At 39.8% G+C, this 17,189-nt stretch overlaps 1 protein-coding gene across 2 annotated transcripts in view; it reads left to right on the top strand.

Moving 5' to 3' along the window:
• The window catches only part of RAB15 (RAB15, member RAS oncogene family), a 55,695-nt gene extending 40,085 nt beyond the window's left edge, over positions 1-15,610 (top strand). Inside the window, exons 1-7 of one of the 2 annotated variants that reach the window (XM_031952723.1) lie at positions 1,476-1,516; positions 1,615-1,675; positions 2,718-2,778; positions 4,143-4,220; positions 5,249-5,338; positions 10,681-10,746; positions 10,958-15,610. In XM_031952723.1, coding sequence (XP_031808583.1) covers positions 1,629-1,675; positions 2,718-2,778; positions 4,143-4,220; positions 5,249-5,338; positions 10,681-10,746; positions 10,958-11,116 — 501 coding nt within the window. In that variant the 5' untranslated portion in view covers positions 1,476-1,516; positions 1,615-1,628 and the 3' untranslated portion in view covers positions 11,117-15,610. Of the gene's footprint in view, positions 1-1,475; positions 1,517-1,614; positions 1,676-2,717; positions 2,779-4,142; positions 4,221-5,248; positions 5,339-10,680; positions 10,747-10,957 lie in introns of those variants that run through there. The other variant, XM_003756347.4, reaches the window with a different exon arrangement.
• Positions 15,611-17,189: the final 1,579 nt, after the last annotated feature.

Raw genomic sequence — 17,189 nt, 5'->3', positions numbered from 1 at the left:
ACCTGATCAAAAACTGCATTTCTGATCAAGGTAAGTTTAGGCAAACACTAACAATTATAAAAATCAATATAGCACAAAATCAATTACATTGTAAAATCAATATAGTAAAAATCAGAGGTAACATTCTTTATCTTTTCACAGTACCAAACACTGGAGGCTGGCACTTTGGGGGCAGTGAGAGAAGCTAGGATCATTAACATGATAGTCATATAACATAACTCTGTCCTATGTTAATGATCCTAGCTTCTGTAGATAGAGGTCAGAGTGGAGGAAAAATTCGTTTCACATACGAAAGGTTCAAGTCTTGAAGAAGACAATCTAGGTGGATATATTGGGGGAAAGGGTTTTGAAAGTGGGTGGGAAGAAGAAGAGTAATTGGGTATGAGAAAACAAAGGGGAGTAGTTGCTCAAGCCTTAAATGATGAAAGACAAGGAAGGGAGTTAAGCAAACATCAAGGAAACAAGCAATTTATTAACTGCCTTCTATGAACCACCTGCTATTTCCACAAACTGGATGCCATATCCACTTTCTTACCATGAGCTGTTTCCCAAATAATTAGGACTTCTAAGAAATCCAGAGATGATGTCTTGCTTATATACCTGAACACACTAGTGTGCCTATTTGGGTATCCCCTTTTCTAGATATGAAGCTAAGTGAGGACACAAACAATCCATCTAATACAATACTAAGCCTGTGCTAGCTGATGAAAATTCCCGAGATACTACACAAATGAAATGTGAAATAGAGCCCAAATTGTTATGTTTAAACTAATTTGTTTTTAGATTGCTTAAGCTAACATAGTGTTATGGTTTTCCTGGACACATTTGGGAATGGAAAATATGGCACTTATCCATTGTCTCCCCTTGATTGTTTCCCCTTGATGCAAATTTCCCCACATGTGGGCAGATACTTCTGTTTTGGACTAGTTTTAGCAGTAGATTGAATTTACCTGTATCATGCACCACATATATATATATATATATATATATATATATATATATATATATATATATATATACAATTCTAAGGGTCCTGATATTCTATTAATTGTTTTTTTCTCACTCAAATGCCTAGGACTATGGGAGCCTCTTCAGCCAACCCTAGTTTTCACATAGGTAATAGGTCCAAGATAAGAGTTAAGCTAAGATTGTCCTTTCCCCACTCCAAGCTCTATAACTATTCCTTTGATACCTGATAGTGTTCTAGAGAGTGTCATGACCCTGCTTCAGGTTTAATGTGATAGGAAAAAATAAGGTGTATATAGTTGGTTTGGTTGCTATTTCTAGGGATTAAAACTCAAGGCTGGGGTAAATGTAAGTTGTTCCCAAATGTATAAATAGACTTCACACATGAATACAGTAAGACAGATTTTAGATGTTTTAAAACTGTTAATTGAGGCAGCTATGAAAAACTCCCTTATGTTACATCTATCTCTTCCTGCCTCCTCAACATTCCTCTGCTTCACATGATTCTCAGTCTTCTGGACAGAGTGAGAGAAGGGAGTCCTCCAGTCAGGTATCTTATTCCTTTCTAAATGTTTTGTTTTCCTTTGAGCTCTCTCAATTCTATGGAGGCATCTCCTAACCTGTTCTTTCTCCCCTCTCTCCCCTCAGGAGTTGACTTTAAGATGAAGACTATAGAAGTAGATGGAATCAAAGTTCGGATACAGATTTGGTGAGTTAGATGGGACAACAAGGAAGCTGTGGCCACGTGGGATTGCTCACTGGAAGAACAGGAAGAGGGGAACAGAGTGCAGCCCAATTTTAATGTTAAGCCTTAAATTGTCATCAGGCCTGGAGCCAGGAAGCTCTGAATTCAAATCCAAACTTAGACATTTACTAGACATGTGACTCTGGGCTTAACCCCTGTTTGCTTCAGTGTTTCATCTTAAAATGACAGGAGGAAATGACAACTCTAATATCTTTACTAAGAAAACCCCATAGACACTTGTCCATGGCGTCACATAGGATCTTAGAAATAACTGAATGACTGAGTAGCAAAAATCCTTAAATTGGCCTTGCTTTGTATATATCCTAGATTCCTCGGAGAATCCTGAAACATCTTCTGGGAAGGGAAAAAGAAGGGTCATAGAATAGAGAGAATTGAAACTAAATTTTCTTATGTACTGTATCTCACAGTTCAGGGGCATGGTGGGAGGAAGAAGGAAAGGAGAGAGAGAGAAATTATTGTGTGAAGGCAAGTTTGATAATTTGGGGGATCTGACAGAGAACCATGGTGCAGTTTCCATATGTCACCACAAGAAGTCACTATGACTCTGGTCCAAAACTCCATGCACTATTGCTTTAGGGAAACTGTAGGAATTGGAACAGAGTAGGAGGGGTTTTCAGAGAGATCCCTAGAGAACTGAGGGTGGCAAGGTAGGGATTAAAACAGTCTCCTCTCACACCATCTAGCCACATATTTTGACTTTTCCAGAGATGCCCAGTTTCATTGCCTTTTATGGCCCAGATGCATGCCAGAAGAGCAATGCCTTCCCCCATGCAAGCTCATAACCAGATCTAACTTCTCATCTTCATAATAAGGTCCCTATTTCCTGCCAGGTTCTGGGGCTTAAAGCTCTATTGGTTTACACATTCAACTCTCTAATTCTGTCCTCTTTCAGGATAAGATTCTCTTCCCTTTTCTTCTCTCCCCTTCCCTCCCCATCCTTGCCGTATCATGTCCTTATTCTGGAGAACCCGACTTTCTATTTCAGGGATACTGCAGGACAGGAGAGGTATCAGACCATCACCAAACAGTACTACAGACGGGCCCAGGTAAGCCCCTTGCCCAGGAAGTTGGAAGGTAAAGAGACTTGCTTCTGCAGCTCTCTGTGCAAAGGATGCTGGGAGAAGTACCCTTAATTTGCATTGGGGAGAAGAGTATGTGGGTTTCCTTATTTCAGCAAGCTCAGCTAACATTTATTAAATGCCTACTCTAATATTTCTGTGACAACCTCCTCCTCCAGTACGGATCATACAGTTTTACGTTCATCTGTCTGTTTCCTGAAGGCAGCTAGGAAATGGACAGTATGGGGATGAGTAGCTTCAGGGGATTAATGTAAACTGAGTGGCTTAAGTCAAGATCATTTCAATATTGCACTAGGAAAGGGGACATTTAAGAAGCCCATTGTGCTTTATGGGCAGGATGCTACAGGGCTAGAAGTCATGAACTGTGAACTTGAAGCTTATGAGTATTCAGGACGTAGTTGCTCTTTCCATTCCACTGGAATATGTTGCTAAAGGAGATTCAAAATTTAACTAAGACACAGCCTCTAACATTTATCTGCAACATTTGGCATAGGTTCACCCAGAGTGAGTCTCTCAATTCATGAAGCTTATATTTTACTAGGGGGATTATGATACATTTTATATCCATAGTCTGATTTTATCATTGTGGTAGTGTTACAGGCTGCAGTCCCTCTGTGACTTAAATAGTCTTAGAAAGTATCCAGTCAATAAACATTTATTAAGCAACTACTATGTGTCAGGAACTCTACTAAACTTTGAAATATATACATACACACATGACTATAGCAACAAAATTACATATAAGTGCAAAATGGAAAAATGTGAATGAGGTTCTAGGGGAAAAGATCATGAAGGATATGGGGAGGTCAAACAAGCAAGCAATGACTTACTATGTTCCAGACAGTAGAATACAAAGATAAAAATGAAATGGTCCCTGAAGAAGGTGGAGGATCCTTGGAGCAATGTCCAGTTCAACAAACATTTTTTTATCTCCTACCATGTGAAAAACTGTGTGAAGAAAAGAACCTTTTCTCTCATGAAACTTAAGCCGTGGAGGGTTAGGGGAGGGAGGAGCAGTAATGGTATACACACAAAGAGATATACATAAGTGTATAAGTTAAACCAGGAAATTTTATTAGAAGCCAAAGTGGTTTGGATCCATCTCCAAGAGGTGGAGTGGATGGTAAGAGAGAATAGTAAGGGGATAAGGGTGAGCGTTGTATACATACCCTGAGACAAAGAAAGGAGGTTGGACCCCAGCAGTTATGGTCCTGAGGTGCCCTGTTTTGACTTCTTAGTTCTCAGGATATTTTTCTGTGTGTGTGTGTGTGTGTGTGTGTGTGTGTGTGTGTGTGTGTGTAGCTCTCATTCTTTCTCTATATCTATTTCAGGGAATATTTTTAGTCTATGACATCAGCAGTGAGCGATCTTACCAGCACATCATGAAGTGGGTCAGTGATGTGGATGAGGTAAGACAAACCACATTTCCCCTTTAAGTGAAGGCAGGAGATCTCAAAGGGCAGAGATGAGATGGGAGGGCTCAGAACTCTGAGGCTGAAGAGTAAATTCTTAGTACTGGTTCCCATGGATTGAGGACAAAACCAGACTTTAAGGAAGAGTTCAAAGTTATCACACTCTATATCTCTTCCATTGACTTAGTTTGGTTCAAGATTTGCCTCTATTCTCATCCTGATCTGTGAACTACTTCGTCTATAGGCTTCCAAGGTAGAAATAGGATAGAATCCACTGGAAATCTGGATACCTGGGTTCTCATTGAGGCTCTCTTCATCTCACTTCTCTGACCTCTATTTTTCTCATTGTGAAACGTGGAAGTTGGATAGATGACCTATAATGGGGTTCTTACCCTTGGAATGATTTCAGGGGGTCAATGAACATGGATGGAGGAAAAATTTCATTTTATTTTCACTAATCATTAGTTTCCTTTTTAATCCTATGTAATTTATAATGTACATTAATAAAATTATTCTGAGGAGAGATCCACAAGCTTTACCAAATTGCCAAAGAGGTCCATGAGATAAAAATAGTAAAGAGCCTGACTGAAAGGAATCTTTCAAGTGAAATCTGAAAAGTGGCAAGATATAGATCAAGATGACTGGAGATGGCTCTGGAATGGGTACAGCCTTTATATGGCTTGCTTTGTATGTATTGGTTCGCATCTCCTTTATTACTTGTAAGACTTGAAAATCTTAAAGTATCCGTAAAATGAATTTACTTCTGAGGTCCTTTTGATTTCAACATTCTGAAGTTTTAAATGGCCAAAACACCAATTCCAGGTAGACAATTGTGTACCCAAAGCTATCACTGTGGCAATCTTTTTGAGATACCCTGGGCAATTGCGAGAGGACGTGCCTCAGTGAGTCTTGATCTTGGAGATGGTTTTGTGGCCGAGCTCTGAGGATAATAGTATAATATACAATGGGGATGAAATGGAAAGGAGGCAGTAGGCAATAGTTAGTTCTGTCTTCTTTGTTCCTAGTATGCACCAGAGGGAGTCCAGAAAATCCTTATTGGGAATAAGGCTGATGAAGAACAGAAAAGGCAAGTGGGACGAGAACAAGGTCAGCAGGTAAGTGGGTGGGAAAATTGTGGTAGAATGGACAGAGTACCTGACTTAGGGTCAGGAAGGTTTAGGTTCTAATTGCAGCCTTGGTCACTTACTAGCTTTCTGACTCTGAGTAATAACTTGATTACTACCTGATTCCATTTTTTCATCTGTGTAATGGGTATAATAATAGCATCTACCTCCCTGGGTTGTTGTGAGATAATATTTGTAAAATGCTTTGCAAACTTTAAAGCAAAATGCTATTTCAGTGCTAGTTATTATTATTATTATCATCATTTTAATTCTCCCCTCCCCTTCAATCCTTACTGGTGTCACTGGGGTAAATGGGCTAATCTAGGAGCTTTGATTAACAAAGCTCAATTTTTGAACAGCTGCTTCCTAAAGAATTTTATTGTCATTATCAAACACATTATTATAAGCAGCACAGACCCTGCTGGAGAGAGTTACAATAAAAATAAGAACTACTCCCTTTAGTGCACATTGTTATTTTCATTTATGTATTTATTTTTAGTTAGTTGACATTGCAAGGTTGGCAAAGGACTTTATGAATTTTCACCTCCTCTCCAACTGCTGACCTCTTTGGCTTCCTCTAAGTCTTAATTAAAAATCCCATCTTCTACAAGATATCTTTCCAGTGCCTTCTGTTTGCTAATTATTTTCTATTTATCCTGTTTATTGTTATTGTTGTTGGTGATTGTCCTTGGTTCTCAAAGAGGACCATGACATTTAATGAGGTCATATGTGACATGCAAGTGAATTGGATTTAAGTGAGGGAGAGAGGACTGTGCAAGGTCACCTGCCTCACCTTCCCCTGCAGAGCCAGTGGCCAGATGGCCCTGGAATGTGTACAGCCTGTATAGAGCTTGCTTGGTAGATATTGGTTTGCATTTCCTTCATTATTTGTGAGCTCCTTCAGGGCAAGTCTTTTGCCTCTTTTGGTCTTCAGGGCTTGGTTAGTACAGTGATTGGCACCTAGTAGGCACTTAATAAATGTTTATTTATTGATAGTATGACATGGGAGACACTGGCACAGGACCGCCCAACCTGCCTGGCCCTCATTGGAAAAGGCTCTCTGCTCTGTGAGCAAAGCAGAATTGAATTAACTCAGGAGAAATGCAAAGATGTGCAAAGATAGAGCAGCCACCCTAAATGTTCATAGGGACTATTTGTGTCTGACCTGTGGCAAAGCATTGATCAGCCACAGTTGGACCCACTGTAACTCAACTCTAAAACAGTGATGTCATTTTGGTCAGCTTCAAGAATGAAGGACAACAACCAACCAATCAATGAACCAACCATTTGTTGATTAATATTTCATTTGATCCTCACAACTCATCCACAAGATAGGTATATATGATAAGGAAACAGGATCTTTGTGGTTAAATGACTTGTTCAAAGTCACACAGCTATTAAGTGCCTGAGGCAAGACATCTTTAGTCCAGGACCTTTAATCTAATTCCTTCAGGGAATTCCCTTCTGAATTCTTCAGGAATTTGTGTTTTTAATCATCTCTTCTTTCTACCTAATTTTCAGTCTTTCTTTATACACTGACTCTTTCCCCATTGCCTACAAATCTCATCAGATATCCCTCATTCTATTTTTTTTCTTTTGCTGAGGCAATTGAGGTTAAGTGACTTGCCCAGGGTCACACAGCTAGGAAGTGTCTCAGGCCAGATTTGAACGCGGGTCCCTCTAATTTCAGGGCTGGTGCTCTATCCACTGCACCATCTAGTTGCCCCTAACCCTCATTCTTTAAAAAAACAACAACACCATCACAAAAACAACTTTACTTGATCCTACCAGCCTCTGAACATACTGTGTTTTTCCTGTTTTACAAATGAAATTCCTAGAAAAGACTATCTTTCCTTATTGACTCATGAATTCTTAACTCATTTTAACCTTTGCCATGTACTTTCATCCCTCTGCTTCCCTTTCAGTTAAAATTGTTCTGCTAGAATTGGCCAACAGTCTCTTTACTGCTAAATTTAATGGCTTTTCTCTCAGTCTACTTCCTGCTATGGGTCAGTTGGGTTGTCCTCTAGAGAGATTATTGCTCCTGTCAGCTGTAGGTCCCTCCCCTAGGTTATATCCAGGAATGTGCTTTTAGCTCACCCTCAGAACCCAGCAGTTGGCCTATTTTCCTTTGCCTTCTAATTAATTTGAGATTCACTAAAATACTCATCAACTAGGTAGCATAGTGGATAGAGTACTGGTCCTAGAATCAAGAAGACCTGAGTTCAAATTTGACCTCAGACACTACTAGCTGTTTTACTCTGGTCTTACGTTAATCCTGTTTGCTTCAATTTCTTCCTTGGTAAAATGAGCTGGAGAAAGACTTGGCAAACTACTTTAGTATCTTTGCAAAAACCTCCACAAAGCGAGCCATGAAGAGGCAAAAACTCAACAGTACCAATACATCAAATTAACTTTTGCCAGCCTTGCCATCTCTTCACCCATCTTCTCTCCTGGGCTTCTAGATATTCAGTTGCTGGTTTAAAATCTCCACAGGCCTGTCAAACTCAACGTGTCTACCACCTAAAACACTCTACCTTCCCTTCCCACTTTCCTATTCTATCAAGGGCACTATCATTTCTCCCATTACCTGGCTTAGAAATGTAGGAATCACCCTTGACTCTTTCATATTCTATCTCACCCCTACTATTTATTCAGCTGCCTAAGTCAACAAGTATGCTAAGTATCAACTATACACATCAGATTCTGTGGTAGTTTCTAGGGCTACAAATACAAAAAAAAAAAAAAAAAAAAAAAAAATGAAACCCATCCTTGTCTTCAAAGAGCTTATATTCTTTTTGAAAAACCAATTTTATTTTATTTTCATCTCTGAATTCTTTCCATCTGTCCTCCCACCAAGAAAACAAGAAAAATAAAACCTATTACAAATGTGTATAATTAATAATCACATTAACCATTATCACATATAATCACATTAACCATGTCCTCCCCAAATATGCTTTAATTTGTACTTTGAGTCTACCTCTTTCTCTTTAAATGAATGGAGTTTTATTCTAACAGGGCACAACAACAACCTAATAAGGGAGTGGTGTTTCAGAAAAGGACTTTGGGCCTTTACAATTGAAAAAATTGAAGTCATAGAATAAGAGATGGGAAGGAAATAGGGTGGGGTACAAAAGTATGCTGGGAGTGTAGGGGCAGGTCAGATGAATGTAGGTTAAGTAAATTCTAATTCTACCAATCTGGTTGGATCAACACCAGGGCATGGTTCTAAAAATGAGTGCATTAGTTAAGTGGAGGGGCATTTGAAAGGAGGGTTCTGTGGCCTCTGGAACTGAGAATCTGGTGACAAAAGTGCCCATTCTTGAGGTAGGCTGTAGTGACTGATGAGTAGTTTTATGAGATTTTTTAAAATAATATTTAATTTTTCCAAATACATGTAAATGTACTTTTCAACATTCATTTTTGTAAGACTTTGTGATCCAAATTTTTCTCTCTTCCTCTCTTATCTTCCTTTCCTCAAGGCAGCAAGCAATCTGATATAGGTTGAAGATGTGCAATGATTTTAAACGTATTTCCATATTTCTCATGTTGTGCAAGAAAAATCAGACCAAAAGGGAAAAACCACAAGAAAAAAAGAAACAAACAAAAAAGGTGGAAATACTATGCTTAGATCTACATTCAATCTCCATAGTTCTCTCTGTGGATGAGAATAGCCTTTCCATCCCAAGTCTATTGGAATTGTCTTGAATTACTGAATTGTTGAGAAGAGCCAAGTCCATTACAGTTGATCTCACATAATCTTGTTGTTACTATGGACAATGTTCTCTTGGCTCTGCTCACTTCATTCAGCATCAATTCATGTAAATCTTTCCAGGCTTTTCTCAAGTCAGTCTGTTCATCATTTCTTATAAAGCAATAATATTCCATTACATACATCCAAAACTTACTTAGCCATTCCCTAGTTGATGAGCATTCACTCAATTTTCAGTTCCTTGCCATTACAAAAAGAGTAACTACAAATATTTTGACTGCATGGGATATTAAAGAAGATTTTAAATTTTGTCAATTCAGTTCTTCTTATAGCACAATCACTGTAGTCCAGGTCCTCATCACCCATCTTGACTGTTGCTATAAAGAAACTCCTAATCTAATTAGTCTTCATGCCTCATTTCTCCCCTTTTTAGTCCGTCTTCCATACAGCTACTACATTGGTGCTCCAAAAGAACCAATAGTCTGGCTATGTCTCTGCACTGTTCAGGTACTTACATCATCTCCCCGGTACCTCTAAAATAAAATACAAATTCCTCTACTTGAAATTTAAAATCCTTCACAATGTAACTTCAGCCTATTTTTCCAAACTAATTATACTTTACTCCCCTATCTTAAGGAAGTAGAAGAGATGGATATTTCCAATGCTTACATTGGATATTCTTCTCCTTTCAGACACCAACTATTTTTCATTCTCTCTTTGTATACCTAATGATGGAAACTAAGTAGTGGCATCTAGATGGTTAAGTGGATAGAGGACAGAACCTGGAATCAAGAAGACTCATTTTCTCCAGTTCAAATCCAGTCTCAGACATTTACTTGCTGTGTGACCCTGAGCAAGCCACTTAATCCAGGTTGCCTCAGTTTCATCTATCAAATGAACTGGAAAAGGAAATGGCAAACCACTGCAGTATCTTTGCCAAGAAAACCCCAGATGGGTCAAGAAGTAAGACATGACTGAAAAAATGACAGACATACACCAAAATACCCAATAAATACTTGATGAATTGAACTGAATTGAATCTCTCCCTCCTTACACAAAGCAGGTGATGCTACAGCCAAACTCACCTGCTGTTTTTCACACATGTTCTTCTTGCATTTCTCCTCTATACTTTTGTATACAATCTGTATCCCTAGCCTAGAAATGCTCTGCCTCTTCACCACCTGGAACTTCTAATTTTTTTCATTTGATTCAGAGCTTGAACTAAGGACAGGAAATTTCAGTCAAAAAATATTGTCTCTGATTAAGTCAGCTTGTCTAGAGGCTTGGAGGACCTCTTCCTTCTTCAGCTCATTTTACGTGCTCATCATCATCCATATCCTCACTCATGTCAGAGAATGGGGCAAAGAAAGGATAAAGAATGAAAAACTCATCTGAGAATGGAGCTAGAAAGAGTCATAGGCAAGTTGGGAGTTGGGTGGTCAGGGGATAGCGCTAAGAAGCTATCTAGGGGACAAAAGGGGAATATCCCCAAGAAGTAGAAGATAAGGGTAATTCCAAGGAAGACTGCTTTTTCCACCAGCTTCCAGGGACCTCAAGGGCAACTTTCCTTTCTTCCTCTCTTGCCAACCCCCTCTTAGGGGTTTTCTTCTCCTTGCAGCTGGCTAAGGAGTATGGCATGGACTTCTTTGAAACTAGTGCCTGCACCAACCTCAACATAAAGGAGGTGAGTGGCTTGGAATACGGTGGTGGTGGTAGGTTGGGGTTATGGCAGATGTTTTGCCTGGGGAGAGAGTCAATCATGGTGGGGAGTTGGGGGAAAGGGAAGAAAAAAAAGAAAATATTCATGGAGCCAAAAGCTCAGGTGGCCATGAGAAGGGAAAGAGTCAAGAAGAGCATGGGAAGATCAAGGCTAATGTGTCTTTTTTGTCCTCCAGTCCTTCACTCGACTGACGGAGTTGGTTCTGCAGGCACACAAGAAAGAGCTTGATGGTCTCCGAGCACATGCCAGGGAAGAACTGGCACTGGCTGAGTTAGAAGAGAAAGACAGCAAAACTGAAGGCACAGGGAACTCTTCAAAAAACTGCTGGTGTTGAGAATCCCATGCAGGGTATCCCCCTGCTCTGTGTCACATTTTCCCCTTCACAGACCAGGGGACAGTAAAGGGCTCTGGGTTTCACTCCCCTACTGCTCTTCCCTTACCCAGAAAAATTCATTGAATGTCAGTAGGTATCATTGTCCAGCCCCTGGAGCAGGATCCCCAGCCTCTGTTAGTGACCTTTTCTTCCCCTCCAGGGACTAGTGTCCTTAATGTCTTCCCTGAGCCTCAGGCTTCCTGTATTCCCAAGATGTGTAGTGATGAGCATCTACAACCTCTATTCCTTTACTCCCCCACCTTGCTTTGTTGGGTCCCTCCCTTCCTCGAGTGCCTGAGACCATAGCCACAGCCACTCTTTTGCCTCTTTCTGTCACACACACACACACACACACACACACACACATGCACAACATAATTCTCCTTCTCTTTGTTCCCATCAGAGCTGTGGATTCCTACTCTGTTCCCTTCCAACTGAAATGGGGGCTAGTTTAAGGAGTTGGAGCCAAATTCATGAGTCTTTTTTATTTCTATGCTCTCCAGGACAGGGAGTACTGCAACCTATGGAAATTCATTCTCATGCCCCATTTATTTATTTTTTTTTTGCATCTATGTTGTGAGGAAACCAGGAGAGAGCAGGGCGGAAGGAGAAAGCACGCCAGAAGGAGAGAGCACGCCACTGGACAGTACCTTAGCATGTGGAAGGACATATCTACCTACCCCACTACTTTCCCATGCTGGTGTCTGATCCTACCTGACTACTTCTGACATTTTGGGAGAAGGTTCAGTGCTTCCCAACTTTTAGTGAAGACCCTTTCCTACTACATAGAAGCAGGGGAAAAAAAAATAGCAACAGGAGATGGGGTAAAGGAGAAAAGTAGCTCAGGAAAAGGAATCTGGGCAGTGGAAAGGACACTTTCTTGTTTGGGGGGAAACTGACTTCTTTGACAAATTGGTCTCATTTCCCTCACTTCTATCCTCTCTCTACTTATAAGCACATGCATTTTTCCTGTTTCTGAGCTCCTATATTTGGAGCAAGTAGAACAGGGAAATGAGATTCTACTGTGGAGAAGATTTGGGGACTGATGGATGTTACCAATATAAGCAAACTCTTCAGGGATTGGTGGGGGGCCAGGAATGAAATCCATGCAAGATTAGGGTACTTTGTGAGATGAAGGTAGCCATTCTCTCTTGGATTGTATCCTCAAGGAGAGGTGGAATTTGTTTTCTGCCTTCACTTTCTAACTGAGAAAAGCATTTCTCCACAATCCCTTGGGACTGGGGCAGGAAGCTATAGCTTTTCAGTAACTTTCTTGAATCCAACTCTTTTCAAATGCAATCCATCAATTTGCTTGACAAAGAATTGATGAGAGAAGGTCACAAACTTTTTATATCCTACCTTTGAGGAATGAGAATGAGGAGTGGGAGAAGTGCCAAATCTTAGGTGAGACACTTTCAAAGACATTTTGGGTACCCTTAAGAATAAAGTATGCACATCTTGCTTCTCCAGTGAGCTGTGGGAAATATTTCAGCTGAAAATTCATTGTGATTTTTATTCAGAGCCTCTAATTTGGAAAGTTACCTCCTTCCCCTACATTCCTAGACTGGGCCCAACTTGCCTTCAAGTCCAAAGAGACTAAAAGTATGCTTGTCCCTTGGGAGATTAAGATAATAAGACCCCCTTTGGGGTCATCCCACTAACATCCCAAAAGAGGAGCAGCCTGGAGGAGAGGTTAATTATCCATCTGCCTTCTGATACCTCAGATAAGGGACCTAACAAAACTATTGTGGATTCAACAACTTGGAAGTAAAATTCATTGAGTACCATGGCAAAAGTAAAGGGTGTATGTGACCTTGCATCCCCTTACAACACACCATCTAAATAGTTCAATCCAGTCTCTTCTTCATGACACAAGTTTAGGAAGACCAGGGAAATTAAGAATGGGAATAAGTTGAGGCTAATAGGAAAAAATAGGAACATATGGGACTTCTGACTAATGGGAGAGTTAAGATTAAGGTAGAGGAGACAAACATGGGACTTCAATTAAATCAGCTAAATTTATTAAGCCTCTATTAGGTGCTTAATTGATAGTCAATAAGTTTTAAGTGCCTACTGTGTGCCAGGCACTGTGTTAACGCTGGAGATAGGCAAAGAAAAATTAAAGGCTATCCTGGCTCTCAAGTATCTCACACTCTAATGGGGGAAACAACAAGCAAACAAATATGTACAAAGTACATACAGGATAAATGGAAATAATCAACAGAGGGAAGGCACGAGAATTAGAGTTTGAGGGGTTCCTGTAGAAGGTGAATTTTAATTAGAACTTGATGGAAACCCCAGAAGCTAGGAGGCATAGCTGAGGAAGGAGAACATTGCATGGGAGATAATCAGGGGAAATGTCCAGAGCTGAGAGATAGAGGAATTTATTCATAGAATAGAAAGCAAAAAGGCCAGTATCATGGGATCTGAGAATGTTAGGAAGCGATGCAAGAAATAAGTCTGAAAAGGTGGGATAGAGGGACTAGGTTATAAAGGGCTTTGAATGCCAAACAGAATTTTGCCTTGATTCTAGAGGTGATAGGGAGTTACTGGAGTTTATTGAACATGAGGATGACATGTTTCCTTTTGGAAAATCTGTTGGGTGGTTGAACAGAGAATGGACTAAAGTGGTGGGCAGACCAACCAACAGTCTTATTGCAACAGTCCAACTGTGCAGTAATGAGGGCCTGCAACATGTTAGTTGCTTGAAGCCAATACAGAGTTTATATAAAACACTGGGATCCTGCCCTCATGAAGTGTATAGTCTACTAGAAAGCTAAGACACAAGCAGAGATGACTATATACTATGTAATGGTACACAAGTGCATTATAGAAATACAAAATAAATTCCAAAGAAGGGGAAAAGTTGTCACCAGCAGGAAGAATCTCAGCATCTCAGTGTAGATAAAGCCAGACTGCCCCATGGGTTAGATTAGAGCAAGACAGTGTTATCTTGGGCACAGGATGCTTATCTTAACATAGTCATCAAAGTGGCCTCCAATTCATTCCACAAACATTACTAAGCCCACACTGTATTCACAACAGTGATGGGCACCAGTTCCTTGCAAATGGGGCAGAGATCCATATTTTCAGGAGAATGGGGCCAGGTTGTATACTGAGGCAGGGGTCCGGCATATTAGGGGAGGTGGCTGCTGGTGGAAGACAGAGTTTTGTTTTAAAGAAGCCTGGTTTGGGGGGGACGTAACAGTATTGGTGTCTCATAAGCCTTCCATAAGCCCAGGAATGGCATGAAGCATTGTAGGGCTCCCTTTGCCTCTTAGCCCATCTCTGCCATTCCTGTCCCTGCTGTGTTGGCACATAACCAAGCTCCAGAAATGACACTGGTTTCTGAACCCTGCCTGTCTCTGTGACTTGTGAACATTGCCAAACTGTTTCTGGGGTTCATTGTATGAACTGTAAGCAGGGGCTCATCAATTTTAAACATAGGTGTTTACAGAATAAAGGAAGTTTAAAATCACCGCTGGGATGTAACACAGCAGTCCTGGGATAGAAAGTCTCAGTAAAATGGGAATGGGGATTTGGGGCTGTTGGTATAAGGGAGGGGTCTTGGTGCCCTAAGTCATAGCAATGCAATTCCAACTGTTTTTTAATCTGATGTCACCTCTAAGGAAGTCTACTTTGGAGGCTGAAATATTTCTTCTTTATCTTCCTGAGAAATGGACTTACAACTATAGGATTTGAATGAGACACAAGGAAGAATTTCCCAACATTGTTTTCCAAAAATAAGTTCTTGTGGAAGTTTAATTATCATCATCTCTGGAAGGTCTTTTAAAAACCAACATTTATTTTTAATTGTTTGGGAGCAGAACTATATCTATCTGCATGAAATGCAGAGAAGAAACTAGATGATCTTTCAAGTTCATTTCAACTTTGTATTGGATACTTCAGGGAAACAGAGGCAAAAATCGCATATTCTCCATCCCCCACTTTCATTCTTGAATCCCTTCTCATCTCTTCACTCCTCCCCCCCAAAAAAGAAAGAACCTTTTATCACATAACCAAGCAAAACATTTCCGCATTGATCATATACAAAAATGCATTTCTTCTTTTGCATATTTGTCCATCATCTCCCAGTCAAATTGGCAAGATTCTTCCTTACTGGTCCTTTGGAAAATGATTGATCAGTCCTCATGCCTTTCAAAATTGTTTGTTTCTATAATAATGATGCTATAACATAGATTGTTCTTTGGGCTTTGCTCACTTCTTTCTGCATTAGTTCATATAAGTTCATGTCACTTAAAAACCAGTCTTTATCTTATTTATTAGTATTTCATTATTTGGCATCCTCTTTGTTTTCAGAGGCTTTTTTGTCCTCAAAAAAAGCTGTTAAAAATACTTTTAAAAGCTAAAAAGACTAGGGATACTTGGGATTGAGATGGGAGGAAATGGGACATAAATAAAATGATATAGTTGTGTCTGAGTTGGAGATCATAAGATCTGAACTTGAATGCTGGCTTTCTGTCTGTATCCCATCACCTGTAAATGATGGATTGAGACTCCATTATTCCTAAGTCTTTCATATGCCTGAACACAGATAATCTAATACCTTACATGTTTATAGTACTATATAGGGCAGAAGTTTTTAACATCAATTATTTCCACAAAAATCCTGTGAGGTGGACATGGCAGTAGTCTTACCTTGACAGAAAACTAAAACTAAGGAAGATTAAGTTATTCATCATCTGACATTCTATCCGATGCTTTTTCTGCTAAACCAAAAAGGAGTTTCATATGAATTATCTTGTCCTGTAAGCTTATTGGCCCCTGCAATTATAGGTTGCTGCTAGAAAAACTGCTCTCTTACTGCACTCAGAGGAGAGAAAAGGAGACCTAAGGAGAGATAGCAACACTGAAAACTCCCTGTCCTGGGGCAGAGGAATTACAAAAGGATAGCCAATGAAAGGTTCAAGAAGATCTTAGGAATAGTGGGGAAACATGAAAACAAATTCAGGATATGTTGGCACTATTATAGTTTAGCAGCCCATTGTCGATGGCAAATATTAATTATGTGGTTGCCTGGTAAAAGGATTTATTAGTGGGGCAGCTAGGTGGTGCAGTGGATAAAGCACTATCCTTAAAGTCAGGACCTGAGTTCATATCTGATCTAACACTTAACACTTCCTAGCTGTGTGACCCTGGGCAAGTCACGTAACTCCAATTGCCTTAGCAAAAAAAAAAAAGAGAGAGAGATTTATTAGGAAATTTTGGAGGTTCATTTACAGTCTCAGAAGGGGCATAGTCCATCCCCAATTCTTGCTAGCCTTACTTGTCAAAACAAAACACCAAATACCCAAAACAATAACAAAAATCCTTCCTATTGAGAAAAAGTCCTTTCCCTAAGAAAAATTGGTTCCTTATGGCTATGGGCACACATGTGTCTGGCTGGTGTGTGCCAATGCTAAACTTCAGAACAGAGGTTGTACTTTTTTTGAAGAGTAAACTCTCCAGGACTTCAAGCAGAGTTCCTCCCCAGAAATTGCACACCCTATTTCATTCATTTAATTTTATTTTAACATTTATTAAATACCCATTTTGTGCTTGGCAGAATTTTTTACAAACTGGGCTTATGATTTCATTAATGTAGGAAGCTCTTGATGAAGAACTTTTTCTGCCAATGCAAATCATTAAATCTGTCACTTAAAGATTTAGAGAGTTATGTTCTTGAGTCTTTTTAAGTCATATCCAACTCTTCATGACATAATTTGAGATTTTTTTGGCAAAGATACTAGAGTGCCATTTTCTTCACTTCATTTTTACAAATGAGGAAACTGAGGCAAATAGGGTTAAGTTACTTGCCCATGATCACACAGGTAATAATTATCTGAGATCTGATTTGAATTTGGGAAGATAAGTCTTCATGACTCAAGATTCAGCCCTCTATCCACTGCACTGTAGTTCACTAAGATTCTAACAAATTGTAATTTTCCAGAGTCACAGAACATAAAGTCACAGGATCAAAAATATAGAGCTGGAAGGAACTTGAGGGATCATCAAATCCAAATCCCATAGAGGG

Source organism: Sarcophilus harrisii, chromosome 2, assembly GCF_902635505.1.
Source record: "Sarcophilus harrisii chromosome 2, mSarHar1.11, whole genome shotgun sequence".
In the NCBI taxonomy this organism is placed as follows: domain Eukaryota; kingdom Metazoa; phylum Chordata; class Mammalia; order Dasyuromorphia; family Dasyuridae; genus Sarcophilus; species Sarcophilus harrisii.
This window is presented reverse-complemented; position numbering and strand designations above follow the sequence as displayed.